Raw genomic sequence first — 18,839 nt, 5'->3', positions numbered from 1 at the left:
AATTTGACTGTAATTCATTTCACCAAAAATATTGATCAAATTAATATACATATATATATATATATATATATATATATAGACAGAATTTTTATTTGACAGAAAGTATGACAAACAAACAGCAGAAAATGTACAAGTTTGTTGTGAATTTGTTGTAACAGAATGCAACGATGTGTCAAATAAATCTTTCAAATACTTGAATGGAGTTTAAAATCATAATAATAATAATAATAATAATAATAAAAGAAAATAGAAAACACTATTTAGTATTAATGCACATTATAAAATAATAACAAATTAATATTTGTAGAATCCTTGTGTGTTGATCATGTAACCTAAAGAAACCTAAAAAACGGATGTAAATGTGACCTAAATATGTTTATTTTGCAAATTTGCAACTGGTTGTATTGCTAATTGTGTTCTGATTTATGTAGAATATATTTCAAGCCGTTTTGCTAAACATAATCTGCATATACTGCACAATTCCTGCATGATCAGCAGTTTGTCAAGGAACTTCGGGAAGCAGCGATGCTTCATTCGTCGACGAGGAAAGACAAGAATCCCTGTAGGACGGTTTGCGGCACTATCTCGCCATTTCCTCGATTTCCCCTCTGTGAAGGGCCGAGGACGGGGGTTGAGGTGTAAATGACATTTGCTGCAGGAGCCGTAGGCAATCTTTGGAGACGACTCAGTCAGATTCCTCATCTGTGACTCAACGGAGGCTGGAAGATGTGAATCACAAGTGGACAGCATTCTCACCCTCACTTTCTCCCTTCTTCTCTCCTCTAATAATACAGCTTCTCACAGGCTGAGCATAAAAAGGATTCCCACAATGCAAGACAAATCCATTTACAACATTATTGAGGCCAAGCGAGAACACAGCCTGACAATTAAGCTCAAATGATGAGACTCACACTTCCCACAACAAATACAATTATTCTTTGCCTTCATGGAAATAAAAGAATGATCAAACTTTTGGATGAATTACAACCAGATGTCAGGGAATTACACTGAGCTGTTGTGAATGAGATGTTGTAGGCGGGTTCAGATAATGTCACATGACATCAAATCCTTTCCTAGCATTTTTAGAATAATTAATAATGAACCTCGTGATGGAATTTCAATATAAGAAAAGCAAATGATGAATAAAGTGAAACAAGTGATATTTTATCTACAGCAAGAGCAGACATGACAATACTAAAATCTTTAATTCTGATGTAAATCACTACAAAAATAAAATAAAATAAGTCCTTGTGTAAAGATCATGTGACCTGAAGTCATTAACACTGATCTCAACTAGAATGCCTCTTATGACTTGGATGAAGTGTGTTGATATAACAGATGATTTTCAATGACAGTTAACAAGTTGCTAATCTAAGAAGTTTAATTACATAGAGGAGACTAACTACCAGTGTTCAAAATACTTTGAAACAAATGGTTAAGGGCACAAATATACTTTATGCAAGTGCATGAACAAACTGTAGATGTGAATGCTTGGTCAATGCAGTGCAATACATTACTTTATGAGTGTTAATTTAACCCAGTCTCATGTGGACTGATAATAGTTGGGTCATACAAAAAAAAAGTATATATATATATATATATTTTTGGGGAAAACACCAGTACAATATACTGGTGATCATATTGGTAATATTTTATTAGTATGACTAATACTGTACATTAAAATGTTTTTGCCTAATTTCACATGGAAATACACATGACAAATTATTAAATAAATTATTATTGATAAATTAATACATTAAAATATAAATGATTAAATATGTATATATATATATATATATATATATATATATATATATATATATATATATAAATATAAATTAAACCTAATTTGTCAGTGACTATAAAAGGACACAAACCTTACAAAACCTTAAAAAAGCAACACAAACTAAAAACAAAACAACACAACACAAACCAAACCAAAACATAAAACAAAACAACAACAAAAGGATAAAAACCTTAAAAACAAAACAAGCAAAGCAACAAAAACAAAACAACCAAACACAAAATAACAAACTTAAAACAAAAAACAAAACAATAAAACAAAATAAAACTCAAAACGAAAGCAGAGCCATGTCGATTAACTTATGGCACTTTTCCACTGCGTGGTACGACTCGGCTCGGCACGGCTCAGTACGGTTTGCGTTTCCACTGCAGTTCAGTACCGCTTTAGAGTGGGCGGGATTATTCACATGTCGTTATAGTTGCGCCGCCTCTACTACCACGACTCCTAAAAAAAACTTTTTCATTCCGCGTCGCCCCATCAAGCTCTTGCTGGATCCGTTCCTCTGCTATCAACAAGAGGAACACCTGTACTTCCGCAACAGACAACAAAACTTTTTGTTTGTTATAAAAGGTGCGCTCGTTCAAAACAGTTGCGTTCGATCCTTCGCTGACTGTGCTGATTTAAATCTAGCGGTTCTCTTGTGTTTGTGTCTCAAGTTCAGTGACGCAGGTAGTGACGATTCTCTCCGGCCAATACGTGATCAGCAGAGTTTACACGTCACATTTTGGTAACGGTACGGTTCACTTGGAACCCCAACCGAGGTGGTACTAAAAAAAAGTACCAGGTACTGTACCCAGTGGAAAACCCCCAAAAAGTGAACCGGACCGAGCCGTACCATTCAGTGGAAAAGCGCCTCCTGAGAATTTGAAAAAAATGTGGTTAGTCGGCCTGAATTTGACCAGTGTATAGGCTCTCACCTATTCATAAATCATACACAACAACATCAACTAGACTACTAGCAACTCTATAGCGTGCACATACACTGACACACACACAAAACACTCTCTAGTTGTTTCTGTTGAACGGAACAGCCATGCTGTATCCTGCTGTTCACCAAACCATCTGCATAGCTGTCTTTTTGGTTTCTTTCTTTTTTCCTCCTAAGTTATGTAACAATATTAAAAACGCCAAGGTATGTGTTTAGCGCCAGAGCTCATGCAATTGCCACCGGCTCGCTATGCAATGTAGTCATTCCGTGTACCAACTGCTTTGATGCAATTAACAGGTTAACTGACTTGTAACATGTACAAGGGCTCACAAGCTCCTGAACTCAAACAGTGTATGTTCGGATTTACAGTAATGCTGAGAGTGAGACTTCATATTCAGACTGTGCATGAACAGAATTTGATTTCGCTTTATTTGAATTGAACTTTATTTATTGCTGCCATGTGCATGCTCAATAATCCAAGCATCCATAGACATGAACAGATCACTGATATTATTACTGCACATATAATAACCTGTACGGCCCAGAGCAAGGGTTTCTCATATACTTTCACATATAAACTATGGTTCAATCAGAAGTTATGGTCTTATGAAGCTCTGACTATTAAGATGAATCTTTTAAATGTCCCTAGCAATTATCTGGACTAAATTATATTATGTTTAACTGCTATGCTTGGCTGTGCCCAACTGCTGGGTGTAGAAAGAGCTTCCCGAACCATCAGAATCAAAATAATGGGAATAAAACCAGACACATGTAAGTGGAGTAAATGATTATAAAATGCAGAGATATGGAATGAGGGAAATGGAGGAAGAAAAAATATATACAAATAATCCAGGATAATTAATAAAATAATTTATAATACCTTTTAGGTGTTTAAATATTACTATTACATATGAATTAATATTAAAAACAAAAAAGTATAAAAAGTAAACTAGATATGAAAACTAAATATGAAAAAAAGAAAATTTGTGAAAAAAATTATATATATATATATATATATATATGTAAATCAATAAATGAATGCATGACAGACTAAAACAAAACTAGATAAATGCAACAAAATATGAAAAAGTATGAACACACTTTTGTAAAAATGTCTAAGTGATTTTTTTAAATGGAATAATAAATAATATGAAAGATAAATTCAATGCATGCAAATGAATGAAAGAATGAATGAATAAAAAAATGTAATATTTGTATGAAACTTTCTCACTATTTTTTAAACAAAAGGATAAATAATATAAACAACATTAAATTAATGGAATGTAAACGAATGAATGAATGAATGAACAGCCTACAAACAAAACTAGATAAATACAACAAAATGAGGAAGAAAAAAACCTCGCATTCTATCTTATTTTTCTGAAACTGAATAATAAATATAAATATAAGTGTGTAAAAACACAACAAGACCAACACAATGAAAAAATAAAATGTGTCTTTCACTGAATTTTCTTGAGTACATAAATGGTACATTCAGCAGGTGTTATTGGATGTTTTCACAATTGGGAAAGTAAAACCGCCTAAAATGCAAGTTCATTCTCACTATCTCACCAAAATCACATTGCAAACATTTCATGGATGAATCTGAACCACATTTTCTCATGTCGACGCTTTTGCAGATCAAATTTACTCACGTGAAGTTGGAGAGTTTCTGTCCACTGTCCTATAACTTTATATCCGGGAGTGTTGTTGATATTCATCTGGTACTGGAAAAGATCGTACCGTCCGGGTGCGTCGCCATTCCGATTGAACGTGACGGACGTCCCCGCGCTCCCTACGAAAGAAAGAATCAGACTTAGAAACCTTCCTTCAAAATTGTCAGATGAAAATACTGTGTATCAATCATACATAAAGAAAAAAAAGCCCTGACATGCCTCGCAGACAACAAGAACCCATTGTTTGCATTTCCACTCCATACCGAGACGAAAGTTAGTTTGGTTGTGACAGAAATACAAACAACATATGCCTCTCAGGCCAACAGCGGAGACTGAAAAGACCTGACAGTCATCGCCAACTGATTGTTTGAAGAGCTTTACCTGCAGGGCTTGGCACTCACGATCACAAGTCTGCCAAAACACAATCAACAGAAGCATCAGCCGTTCGCTGTGGGCTGCAGAGACGTCCTCATCACACTTATTATACTGGGAACCATGGGCTATGTAAGGTAGCTATCAGTAGCACTGTTTTGATATAAGAAACATTTCCTTAAAAGGTAAGATTCTCTACTTTAGTGCAGCCTGTTTTATTGTCAAAAATGATCACTCTTACTATTTTTGAGCTCTCAGCCATGGAAAAACCTAATCGAAAAGTGAAAACAAAAAACAAAAAAAGATTTACAGATGCACAAGGATTCTCTCAAAATATAATTTATAATATATATATATATATATATATATATATATGTATATATACATTTTAAGTGCTTAAATATTGCTATTACATTACTATTACAATATTACTACAATATTATATTATATTATTATAATTGCAATATTACTATTACTTAATAAAACAACTAAGCATAAAAATAAACTATGCATGAAAGTTAAATGTGAAATGCAGATTATTTATTAGAATAATACATAATATAAATTATACATTTAAGGTATGAGAATGAATATGAGAATGAATGAATGAATGAATGAATGAATGAATGAATGAATGAATGACAGCCTAAATGAAACAAAATATGAAAAAATAATATGTAAAGATTTCTTCTCTTCAAAATAAATAAATACAATAAAAATAAATAAAATAATAATAATGCCATTTCATTCATTCATTCATTCATTCATTCATTCATTCATTTGTGTTTATTAAAAAAAAGATGTATTAATTTATGAATATAATTATGTTTATATGGCTGGTTGATATTTATTCACATGACAAATATTAATATTTTAACAAAACAAATAAATAATTATAACAATTATTAATTACATAATTAATAAATAATTAAATAATACAAGTATAATAATAATAATAATAATGTTTAGTTTTCAGAATTTAATAATTTTAATTATTATTTTCATCATAATAGATCAGTTAAACCACCCTGACACTTAATAAAATAAAATAATTTTAACACAAAAATGATTAGTGTTTGTGTATTCAAGTTTAAATTTACAGATCTGAACATAAAACTGAACATCAGTGACCCATAAAATCCTCCAACTTATTTATACAACCAAAATACTGGATTGTTCGTAATCCAATGTAATCCAAATCCAAGTAATCTCTTTTAAAACTACCTCAGGCATGAAGACGGAGAGGAAAAAGTGGCAGTGAAAGTAATTAAGGTAAGATTCAGCAAAAATTCTAAAGATTGTTGCATTGAGCAACACGGGTGGATAAAAACCTGCTTGAGTGTATTTTAGTTCCTTTATTATTCAGTCACTTTGGCGTCACCCGCTGCCTTTTCAGGTTCATTTTGTTTGTCCGGTTTTGTTAAGAGGGCATCATGGGAAGAAGGAAGAAATGTCCTCTTCTTCTAATAGACTTTGGGGAGAATGAAGACACCGAAAAGTACAGGAGACCCGCAGAGATAAAGAACAATTACACAATAGCAACACTTAAAGAGTGGATAAGGGCCTGGAAAACCTGCTGAATACCACAAATAACAGCCTTCCACTTCACACTGAATTAACAAGAACCTTCCGTATCGGCGCTGCTTCTGCCGATAACTTTACTTTTTTATCTCCTCTGAATTACAAGTTTATATCTCACAATTCTTACTTTTTCCTCAGAATTCCAAATTTACATCTTGAAATTCAGACTTTTTTTTCTCAGAATCCATAGTTAGCATCTCACAATTCTGACCTTTTTTTCTCAGAATTCCACGTTTACATCTTAAAATTCTGACTTTTTTTCCTCAGAATTCCAAGTTTTCATCTCACAATTCAAATTTTTTTCTCAGAATTCCAAGTTTTCTTCTCACAATTCTAACTTTTTCTCAGAATTGCGAGTTAGCATCTCACAATTCTGACCTTCTTTTTTCTTAGAATTCCAAGTTTACATCTTGCAATTCTGACTTTTTTCTCAGAATTCCATGTTTACATCTTGAAATTCTGACTTTTTTCTCAGAATTGCGAGTTACCATCTCACAATTCTGACTTTTTCTTGAAATTCCAAATTTACATCTCGGAATTCTGACCTTTTTTCTCTTCTTAGAATTCCGAGCTGACATCTTGAAATTCTGACTTTTTTCTCAGCATTCCAAGATTACATCTTGAAATTCTGACTTTTTTCTCAGAATTCCAAATTTTCATCTCACAATTCTAACTTTTTCTCAGATTTGCGAGTTAGCATCTCACAATTCTGACCTTTTTTTTCTCAGAATTAAGTTTACATCTTGCAATTCTGACTTTTTACCTCAGAATTCCATGTGTACATCTTGAAATTCTGACTTTTTTCTCAGAATTGCGAGTTATCATCTCACAATTCTGACTTTTTCTTGAAATTCCATATTTACATCTCAGAATTCTGACCTTTTTTGTCTTCTTAGAATTCCGAGTTAACATCTTGAAATTCTGATTTTTTTCTCAGCATTCTGAGTTCACATCTCACAATTGTAGTTTGTTTGTTTGTTTTTCTCTCAGAATTCCAAGTTTATAACTCTAAATTCTGAGTTTATGTCTGACAATATTTTTATATACAGATATAAATTTTCAATATAAATTTAGAATTGCAAGAAAAAAGTCAGAATTGTGAGATAAAAAGTCACAGTTACCTATTTATTTATTTTCTCCTTCCTTCCTTCCTTCCTTCCTTCCTTCCTTCCTTCCTTCCTTCCTTCCTTCCTTCCGTGGTGGAAATGGGCTTTCATATTTTTCACCTCATACAAGTCTTTAAAAACCCAGTAGCAAAATGACCCAGTTACGTCACATCACAGCAGTGACTTCACCCGCTAAACTTCTATGCTACTCAGAGACTTCCAATCTCAATATTATACAGTAATTGCACTGTAGATATTAGATATGGATGGAACCTTCTTAAGTATATTAATTATTAGTATGCAAGGAGCCTTTGAATCTTTTTTTATGTTCGCGCTGGAGGAAACCCTTTGAAAAAATGGCAGAAACGTCAGTCGCCCAACTTCAAGCAGTATGTTCTCTCTTTTTATTTATTAAATTTATTCTCATCTTTCCCTGTGTATGTGACACATCCTTTCATCACAAGAGTTAACATGCATAAATAATCAGCAAAAAAACAGGACTGCACCATTTAATTAATAAGAGTAGTACTAGATAAACAGGTTAGTTGTATGACATGCACTTTCAGAAATATCTACTTTAATGTAATCTAATTTATTCACTGTGTCAGCCTGCTTAATTATAATTCCAAACTATTTAATGAGTTTCAATAATTTAATACTGTTAACACTATTTTATTCACTATGATAGATCTATTGTATAAATTGTATATGCCAGACTGCTTAAACTGGCTATATTAATAGCACGTATTGTTTGAATTAGATCAGTATTTCTATTTTTTCACTCAGAAAACTAGAACATTGTTTATGCTTCATACAATAACATCCATCGATGAATTCAATATTCAAAATTCAAAAGTATATGTTTTAAAACGTATTTATGCAAAACATGTATACATAAATGTTCCAACTGTCAAGTCAAAAGTTGAAAATTGCATTTCAAAATAAAGTATGTCATGTGTGCACTTACATTCTGAATATGTATATGTATTATATATGCATGCCAGAGGGAAGGTTTTCTTATTGTGCATGCAGTGCTCATAAATTATAAGTATTAGCTTATAATTATCAGTTAACTATTAGTGTGCTACAGTAAACAATATCAGATGGAAAGCAAAAGTCAAAATGCTTTTTTTTAATTTAATACAAAATGTTTAATTATAAATGGCATTATCAAGATGAAATTTTGAGTGAAAATGTGAATATATATATATATATATATATATATATATATATATATATACAGTATATATATATTAGGTGCATGTTTACATTTACATAAATATTCATATTTATTTTATTAAGTAATTTATTTTTAAAAGGAAATCTAGATGGCTAAATAAATTTAAAAGTAATTATAAATGCATTAAATGCACATATATATATATATATATATATACATTAGATATACAATCATGATAAAACACAAATAATAGCTTGTTTTTCTTCATTACAGTCTTAAAGCACAGCAAATCACATCGTTTTTATCGTTTCTTGTTATTGACTAGCTTTGATGTATTTCCAATATGTGTATATATATATATATATATATATATATATATATATATATATACAGTATATATATATTAGGTGCATGTTTACATTTACATAAATATTCATATTTATTTTATTAAGTAATTTATTTTTAAAAGGAAATCTAGATGGCTAAATAAATTTAAAAGTAATTATAAATGCATTAAATGCACATATATATATATATATATATATATATATATATACATTAGATATACAATCATGATAAAACACAAATAATAGCTTGTTTTTCTTCATTACAGTCTTAAAGCACAGCAAATCACATCGTTTTTATCGTTTCTTGTTATTGACTAGCTTTGATGTATTTCCATAAGCTGGCATATGATATTCAAATGTGGCTGTTTACTTTATAAGAACACTACAGAAAACAATTTAGTGACAGCTGAAGCAATATTATTTCAAGATGTTTTCTTGTTCTTTTGTGTTTTTATGGAATAGAATAAAACCGGATGCTCATCATAAAAGACTTTTCAGCGAAAACATTTGATCAAAAGCTTGTTATTATCAGAATAATAAGTTGTTGTTTAACATTTTTGTGCAGAGTGATTTGTTAATATTAGGTATTTCACAAAAATGTATCTTTATGAAACAAACAACTACGGCGGCTCATAAAACAAAGTTTAAAAAAAAAAACTTCAAAGTTGCACAAAATATAAATGAAATTGATTGCTTAAAGTGCCTAGAATATTTAATTAATACAATTTGTATAATAACACAAATACATTTTGTACTATTGTATGTTTCAGTGTTTTTCTTCAAAACTTAAAATAATAATAATAATAATAATAATAATAATAATAATTTACATTGTTTGGTGGCATAAAATTCTTGCAGATTTCTTCATTAACATTTTTCCAGCAGTCTTTGTAATCTAGTAATTAAAAGCTAGTATTTTATCGAGTCTGTTTGGAGTATCGTTCACCAGGCCTTTAGTTAGAACACGTATTTACCTCAAATACTATTTTCTCATCATGACACAGACATCAAAGGTGCAGTTGCACTTTGATCTAGCTGTGCTCTGGTGCATGACTACAAAAGTTTCACTTCATTAAGATGCATTAATGAGAGATTTCCTTTCTTCTTGGGAGTTTCCTCTTTCAGTGGTGCAACACAAAGGCAGGTTTGGGATATGTGAGATATAAAGTATTCAGAAAGTTGGAGTCCCACGCAAGCAGCAGCAACAAAGGTTGCTTCAAAGAGAAATGCATGGTGTGTGTCCACTGGCACAGAAGAAACCTGCTCAGTATTGTCCAAACCAGGCTGTAAAGTCTGTCAAAGTACACTGTAAAAAATAGTTTTTCAAGTTGTAAATATTGTGTATATATATATATACAAACCCAATTCTTTGAGATGTGTTGATGACATGAAATTTAAAATCAACTTATTTTTCCCTTAAAATTATACATTTTCTCAGTTTAAACATTTGATATGTCATCTATGTTGTATTCTGAATAAAATATTGAAATTTGAAACTTCCACATCATTGCATTCTGTTTTTATTCACAATTTGTACAGCGTCCCAACTTTTTTGGAATCGGGTTTGTATGTATATATATATATATATGAGAAAAAAATTGTATTTCAGTTTTTCTACTTCAAAAGTTACTTGCGATTTCTTTGTTATTTGCAATTTACTAGCAATTTTGAGTGAAAATTGTTTTACCACCAGATTTTTTCAGTGTAGTTACAAAATGCTAATACCCAAAGTATATATAAAAGAGACAGAGAGAGAATTTTTTTTTATCTAATTTAAAACATGTCAAGATCTTAGAAATGTGATTTATATATTCATTATGGTTTCCCATGGTTTTGATAAATAAACCATAAATAAACATTTCCATTGCTTTAAATAAAATGAACATTAAATAAAATTCAAATAAAATAAAATATAAAATAACATTTTTATTAACTAAAACTGATTTAAAAATCAATAAAAACTATATAGACAAAAATGTTTGAAAAATAGTAAAAATAAATTAATAAAAATGGCAAAAGCAATTCAAATAATTAAAACTATAATTACAATGAAAATGTAAAACAATTAAAACTAATTCAAGATATTACTAAAAAGCTATAATAGTATATAAACTATAAATTAGTCTAAAACATAATGTGGTGTAAACAAAGTATTTGTTTCATTACACTTTGAAAGCATGTGAGTTTACTTAATCATTATTTTTATAAATATTTTTTAAATATATTTTTCAAAGTAATAAGTAATAGATAAATAACATATATCATTAAATTTTTAGGGAGTTGCACCACATGGCATTTTATGACTTGAACTAACCTTACCTTGTCATAAAAAGGTAAATTATTAATATTTTAACATAAGGGTCTAGAAATGTCCTCTCCATGATATCACGTTTTTCCTTGTTTTTTTTTTTTCCCTGGTTGCACCACATGACATTTTGCAGAATTTTTTTTATAATGTTTAATTAAATATTTTTCTTTTTACTTTCATGGCCAAAAACATAAAAATACATTTTAATTCACAAATTAAAAACATGCAAAAAAGTAGTAGTGTTATCATAGAAGACATGCATTCAAGCCATTGTATCTATGAATTGCATTTTTTTAATGTATTTTTGAATGAAGTAATCGTGACACTGTATCGTGTCACTTTAACATTACATAGTTATACATTACATGCACTTACTATAGTATTAACAGTAAATTATGCATAATTACAAGCATCTAATCCTAAAATAAACCCAAATCCTAACCTAATAGTATGCATGTAGTTAATTACTATTACTGAGTAATTACCGTGTAATAACATCACCTTAAAATAAAATATAACCAAATTAATATCAGTAAGATATCTTTGACTCATTGTGGCATTTATCTGATGTCGTGAGCTTTGGTGGACTCACCGTTGAAGCTGACCGATCGGATGTACTTGAGGAGCTTCTTGCCACCAGCGTGCTCCATCTCTCCACAAACGCCCGACTGGTCAGGACAAAGGTCCTTCTGCATGTTGTGCAGGGCATGAGCCATAGCGTACACCGCGTCTATCACAAACTGCACCTTCCCTTCCTGCTCGTATTTGGAGTCTGTTCCTATTCGCTCTTGACCTGGAAGGAAGAAACAAAACAAAAAGGCAAAGTAGAGCAAACACTTTGAAGCGAAACGTGTGCCTAAATGCTCTCATAGGAGACATAAACACAAAGAAATGGAGTCAGCTCTGGAAGCTTTTGAAGAAATATGTGAGGAAGAGCAACAAAACAAACATTTGAAGCTAGCACACACTTTAGGAACAATCTTTCATTTGACAAATCTTGGCATGTTTTGGCCGCTATCTTTAACGCTGTGAAGAGTAATGCCTGACATTCTAGGTGCTTATCTTACTTTGGTCTCTAATGTTGTCTCAGTTTTGCCATCTTCAACTTAGCGGTTTAAATAGATTTATTTGCAGTTATTGCTCACAGGCAGTGTTGGGGAGTAAAAATAAATAAATACATATTTTAAAAGGTTAAAAAATGCTTAAATTGGTATTTGCTCTCTTGGTAACAGCCACACTGTAGCGATTTAAGCTACTTTTGTGAGCAGCTTGTAGTATAGCTAACTACTTTTTTGCAATTAGCTTGTAGCATGAAAGCTACAGTTTTATAGTTTAAGTCTTTAAGTGTTGAAATTTTCTACTGAAACAGGAAGGAATGACTTGTGGGTTTTTTTCTAAAATAGATATAAGGCTGTTTGCAGTTTGATAACTGCTAGTCAGTTGCAGGGAATTTCACATTTGCATTTGATTGGACAAAACAATTGTCTACCACAAGATGAGTTTTCCCAAAAAATGTCATTTTTAAAAGCGCACCTCTTCTAAAAGTGAATTTTGTCTACGTTTAGGAGTAGATTAGCACACAGACTAGCTTCAGCGCTGACAGACATAGATTAATAGAGTCATTGTTGTGACAAATCTGTAGGGAATTTTAGAGTCAAGTTTATTCATTTGGTATCGATGGGAAATTTATTCCACACACATAAAATCAAGCTTCTCAGGGTCTGACCGAGGGCTAAGCATACCTTTACTTAAAAATGTCTTAATAACGACAGTGGTCAGACATTAGGCTCACCTTAAACTGTGAGGAAAAGCCGTGACAGTTCTATTAAGACCCACTATTTCCCAATTCACCGGCGGAGGATCTCATGGGACGCCAATGAAGTTCATGCAATATTCTTAGCAATTTTTCTCCAATTAGCTCTGCTGTCGTCCAGATCTGACACCCACCCTTAGATGTCAGTCCTGCTTCCTCAGGGACACTCTTATAGTCTGTCTTCCCACTACAACTGCTTTCATTAAACATACTACAGCTGGCTTAGTAGGCTTTTCTGTCCCGTCAACCATGGCTAACTCAAATATGTGTATTTTTGAGACCGCTTAATCATAAATGGCCCTACTCCTATGAGTTAGGAACGGATGACTCTAATAGTGTCTGACAGAACAGGAAAACTAGCTTGGGAAAATTTCAGCCATTCCAAAAGTGCCATTAGATCTTTTCGGTGAGCCTGAAAAAATGACATATGGGACTTGATTTCAATCTGTGATGAGTGGATCTCATTATTTAGATAATATTTATTTACTTGCAGGACGATTGATTGACATCTTGAAGACGTCCTTAAAAAAAAAGTCCCAACCTGTATGACGTTACTTTTCATTTCTGCTGCCTTTGACTTTACATCTCAGAAATTGAGATGCTAATGGTTAACTAGACATCCTTGGTATAAATGGAAACCAAACCAAATCTGGGATTCCATTATAAAAGACATTGCATGCTTGTTTCCTAAACCTAAATGGATTTGCCAGTTAAAGAGGTTTTACACTTTCTCAACATCCCGATGGCATCAAATGAAAGGTTATGACAGTCATCTTGTCAGGGTCAGCTGAAAGCCTTGAGAGATTCAGATCAATAGACATCAATGACCCCAGACAGTGACAAAAACCCCATTCTGGCAGAGGTTCGGACACACTGAAGGTCACAATAACCATTAGAAAATAATAAGCTGTTATTACGGTGACAGATATCTTGTTGGACAATACTTCACAATTACATCTATTGCCACTGACTGAAAACATTACCCTGCTCAGAAGCTTTTTTTAGAAAATTGCCTGACAATTGCTTGATTTTTTGTAATAAATCTCTGCTTCGTATCGACCAGAAGTGAATTGCGATACATTTTCCTTATCAGCGTGAGTATCACCAGCAGTTGTTTACCATTATAGCTAGGTATAAATTCAGATGGGAGTCCTCTGTCCATAATATTGCTTTCTTCACTGTCTGGTCTGAATCAGGAGAGACATATACACAGATCAAGCACATTTTACAAGGAAAAATTGACCAAAACAGTTCTAAACAAATATGTGGATGGATTTTGATGTGAGAGGACAAGAGGGGACAGACTTTTTCACTGGAGAAAGCGTTATTATGGATTATAGACGCAAATTTTATCCAGAAGCGATGGTTTGTTTCTTACAAGCATGCAGTTTTTCACTTCACAAGTCATTAACTGCTGGACTGGAATGGTGTGGATTACTTGTGGGTTACTGTGATGTTTTTATCAGCTGTTTGGACTCTCATTCTGATGGCACCCATTCACTGCAGAGGATCCAATGGTGAGCAAGTTAAGTAATGCTAAGCTTCTCCAAATGGCCTGAAGATTAGTCAATGTTAATTTTAGGGCGATCTAGTCCTTTAAATCTAATTATTTTTAAACATACTTGACTCCACAAAAACCATATTCAAGACTACTTTAAGCAAACTGGAAAAAGCTTTTACATCAACAAATATGACCTTGGATCTTCAACAAATGCTCAAATTTTAAAACGTCCTGAATCACTGAAAATATGGTCTTTTTGACTGCAGTCATGATTTTTCTTCAAAAATGGTCTGTTTTAATCCATTTGATTCTCTTGTCTAAGTGATAAAAACAAACTCTATTGTGGAACATGGATCTTGCCAGATGTTTAAGCTAATTGGAGTGCCAGTTTCCAACGTGTGTGGGTTTCACCTAAACTGTATCAGCCATATGCTATTTGAAATGCAAATTCATTATCTTTTTGCTAAAAACAGGCCAGGTGTTAATACCGGATAAAACAGACCTGATGTAAACAGCAAAGAACCTAAGTTCTAAGCTATCACGAACATGTAAATGTCGACATTTCTTGTCATGTCATTTCATAATTCCACTGCATTTAACATTAATAATTAGCTTTTTTTTTTATTCTATATCTAAAAGTTTTGATGTGAAGACTAGCATATGCATATCAATCAATCAATAAATCAATCAATCAAAACGTTATTAAGGACACACACAGTCCAAAAACACAAACAAATAAGCAGACAAATAATAAAGACATACAGAATCCACAATATCACATATTTACATACAGGCTAAAACACCAATGGTTCCACATAATGACTATATTTAGTGCCAGGTTCGTCAGCATTGAAATGATACTGTTTGCAGAGTCTGATAACCTACACATACACCTGTAGATGATATTACGCAGCACAGCAGAGCAGGTTGGCACGCCAACACTGACAAACATTTGGCTTGCACTGCACCATCGTGGCGCCTCAAGCAGTAGCCTAATTTTTAAATGTAGAGTTGAATGCACAGCCATTCAAACTATATTCCATTTGATAATGTACGTGAACACATAGTCGATCGACACATGCATACTAAAGCTTCATCCTTGTCCAATATCTATGCTATTTCTATCCAGAAGTTATGACCGATTAAAAAATATATATAGTTTCAACTAGAGTTGCGAGTATCTTTTAACCCCACTTATCAACGTGGGCATGTGTTGTTGTTGCGTTTATAGGATTGTCTTCTAGCTCCATTTCCTCATTTTCTTTTTCGACTGAAACAATGGCCCAGTGTTGCCACCTTGTGGACCAACTAATTAGTGCAAAAAAACTGAGGGTGCAGAGTATGTGTGGTTAGAAGTATCTGGCTGTGTGCGTAAAGCATGCTAAGCAATGATGAAATTTATGAAAAATGGATTACATTTACATCACTCACTCTGTACGAATAGCCTAGCGTTCATGTAAACGAACTATTCAATCTGTACAATTAGGTTTTAATATAGTGTGTGAAGATTAAAATGGTTAATATTTTTAAAACCTATCTCAGGACCATCCTCGCTAACAAAACTTATTCTAAGTTCTAAGATCACTTTTTTATAATGTTCCCATTAAGTTATAAAAACATTATTTCTGAATGTTCTCTGAGCGAGTAAAATGGTTTAAAATCTTTTCTTTCTTTTTTTTGCTTACATGAAAGTTAAAGGAATGGTTCACACACAAATTAAAATTTGCTGAAAATTTACTCACCCTCAGCCCATCCAAGATCATAGCCACGGGAACATATTATATCTTGGGGGTGCTGGAGGGTGCTGGGGGGTGGGGCTTGATGTTGCAGGCCGGGGCCACGGTTAAACAGCCCAAACACTTATAGATGAACATACAAATTAAGACAGAGATAAATGAGAACGAATATATAGTTGTGCTTTTGTGATTTAAGTTCAATAATATTTTTTTCTTTAATATTTTTTATTATTTGTAACGGGATTTTTCTAGATAATAACCTCTAAATTATGCACCACGGTGTAACCACTAGATGGCTGAATAGTCCTATATATAAATACATACAAATGGTTTGCTGCAGAGTGAGAACTTAAGACATAAAGCACATTACTTGTACTAAGTTATTAATTTAGATATATTTTCAGACATTATTAAAGACTACATTTAATAAAAGTTGACATTTAAATGTTGATTTGAAGTGTCAGTTATTATTATTGCAGTTAAAACAGGACACAGAGAAAACATTTTGTTACTCATACTAGCTACAGCGTGATCAGTCACACAAAAGTTATCAGAATAAATAGAACAGCGACGGTCTGTGGTTGAGTTATGTATCTTCCTCCTTTTTGAAAAAATCTGCATCGCATGCAGCTACAATAGGCTACAATATGGTTGCGAATCAGGCAGTGAATGACAGCATTCTGATCCAATGGCAAAAAGCTCTCTGATCCAAAAATCACAAACCACATTCGACAACATATAAAAACAAAATCATCTTTAGAGTAATTTTATGAGCAAATGTGGAAAATTAAAAATGTAGGAAAAGAAATTAAAGTTGTGTCAGCAGGGGGTGCTGCAGTACCCCTAGTTCCCGCGGCTATGACCAAGATCAGTTTGTTTCTTCATCAGATTTGGAGAAATGTAGCATTTCATCACTTGCTCACCAATGGATCCTCTGCAGTGAACGGGTGCCGTCAGAATGAGAGTCCAAACAGCTGATAAAAAGATCACAATAATGCACAAGTAATCCACACCACTTCAGTCCATCAGTTGATGTCTTGTAAAGTGAAAAGCCCCATTGGTGAGCAAGTGATGTAATGCTTGCATTCAAACATTGTGGAAACATTAGTTCCCTTTCAGTCGGTCACTCCCGACGTCACGTCGGATGACCGACGAAATTAGGATCTCGCTTAGAGGGACCAATCTACTTCGAGTGTAAACTAAACGAGCCAATGCACATTGGCATGCGATTATTGCATCCAGCTGCTGCTGATAACAGAGTGAGTATAAGTAGGCAGCAGATGCAGCGCATATTCAGCTTTTCGCTTCGGAGCCGAGCGATCACATCGTTCTGCTCCTGACTACTCTACTGAGAGAAGAAGACTGAACGAGTTCAGCGCGCTCTTGGAGAGCTCCTCGTGTTGGCGGTACGGCGCTTCAGCGGTGGTGGTTTCCCGTGTCGAGTGGGTTGCACACATCAGGCTGCACTACCCCCTGTTTGTGTTGCAGATGATCATCTCCCCTACGCGCCTCAGCACGCTAAAAGAGCTTTTTCCCCTAAAAGAGCAATTTCGGGTGCGTCTTTTTAAAGACGACGTTGCTTGGCAAACTTGACGTTACGTCTTTGTAAAGACGATGTGGGTTTTGCTATAGACAACGTATCACCCGGGCGTTCTGGATGCGGTCGTTACCTGGCGCTGGGTGATGGTCACGATCGCTGCTTCTCGTGCCTGGGCATGAAGCACGCTGAGGTGGCTTTCGTGGATGGCTCATGCTCCCATTGCGGGGGTATGACCATCTCGGAGTTGCGGACCGGACTCCGTTACCTGCAAGGGGGCGATGCCTATACGACCTGTGGAGAAGCTGCCTCCGCCTTACACGCTACGGCACAGGCCAAGGCACTGAGGGACTTGCACGAGGGTGGTCACGACCCGGAAGTTCGCAGAGAACTCCGCACCGCGGCGGACCTTGCGCCACGAGCGACGAAGGTTACGGCGCGGTCTCTCGGTCGTGCGATGTCCACTATGGTGGCCCTATGCGTGAGATGGACAAGACACGATTCTTGAACGCCCCCGTGTCCCAGGCCGGCCTGTCGGCGACACGGTGGAGAACTTGCCCAGCGGTTCTCTGCTGACCAAAGCAGACTGAGGCCATCAGGTACATTCTGCCCCGCCGTGCAGCTGCTGCCGTCGCCGAGGGCGGCCCCCCTGCCACCGCCAAAACAAGAGCAGCGCTCCTGCGGCCTCCAGCAAAGCTGTGCCGTGGAGCCGGACGCAGGGCAGCCACCCTGCCCGTCCAGGCCCCCGCCAAACCTGGTGGCAAGCGAGAGAGCAAGAGGCCCGGAGACGGGCAACCCAGAGGTGGAAGGATGTGCTCTTCAGGAGATGGTAAGCACACCACTCCCTCCCCCGGAGGAGGACTGGGCGGAGAATCTTTTCATCTTTTTCCACCACTTACCTCTCGGTCGGTGGTACCCAAATTCTCGACAAAGAGCAATTCCTCTATTTC

General features: G+C 34.4%; 1 protein-coding gene across 2 annotated transcripts in view; it reads right to left on the bottom strand.

Moving 5' to 3' along the window:
- LOC107555009 (metabotropic glutamate receptor 7-like) overlaps window positions 1–18,839 on the bottom strand; it is a 256,667-nt gene that overhangs the window by 76,891 nt on the left and 160,937 nt on the right. Inside the window, exons 6-8 of one of the 2 annotated variants that reach the window (XM_016237693.1) lie at window positions 16,359–16,475; window positions 11,895–12,095; window positions 4,388–4,527 (exon numbers count right to left, since the gene is read on the bottom strand). In XM_016237693.1, the coding sequence (XP_016093179.1) occupies window positions 4,388–4,527; window positions 11,895–12,095; window positions 16,359–16,475 (458 nt within the window). The remainder of the gene's footprint in view (window positions 1–4,387; window positions 4,528–11,894; window positions 12,096–16,358; window positions 16,476–18,839) is intronic. The other variant, XM_016237695.1, reaches the window with a different exon arrangement.

This window comes from Sinocyclocheilus grahami, unplaced genomic scaffold (genome assembly GCF_001515645.1).
Source record: "Sinocyclocheilus grahami isolate Dianchi unplaced genomic scaffold, SAMN03320097.WGS_v1.1 scaffold522.1, whole genome shotgun sequence".
NCBI lineage: Eukaryota > Metazoa > Chordata > Actinopteri > Cypriniformes > Cyprinidae > Sinocyclocheilus > Sinocyclocheilus grahami.
Note: the sequence above shows the minus strand (reverse complement) of the source record. Positions and strands in the feature narration are given on the sequence as shown.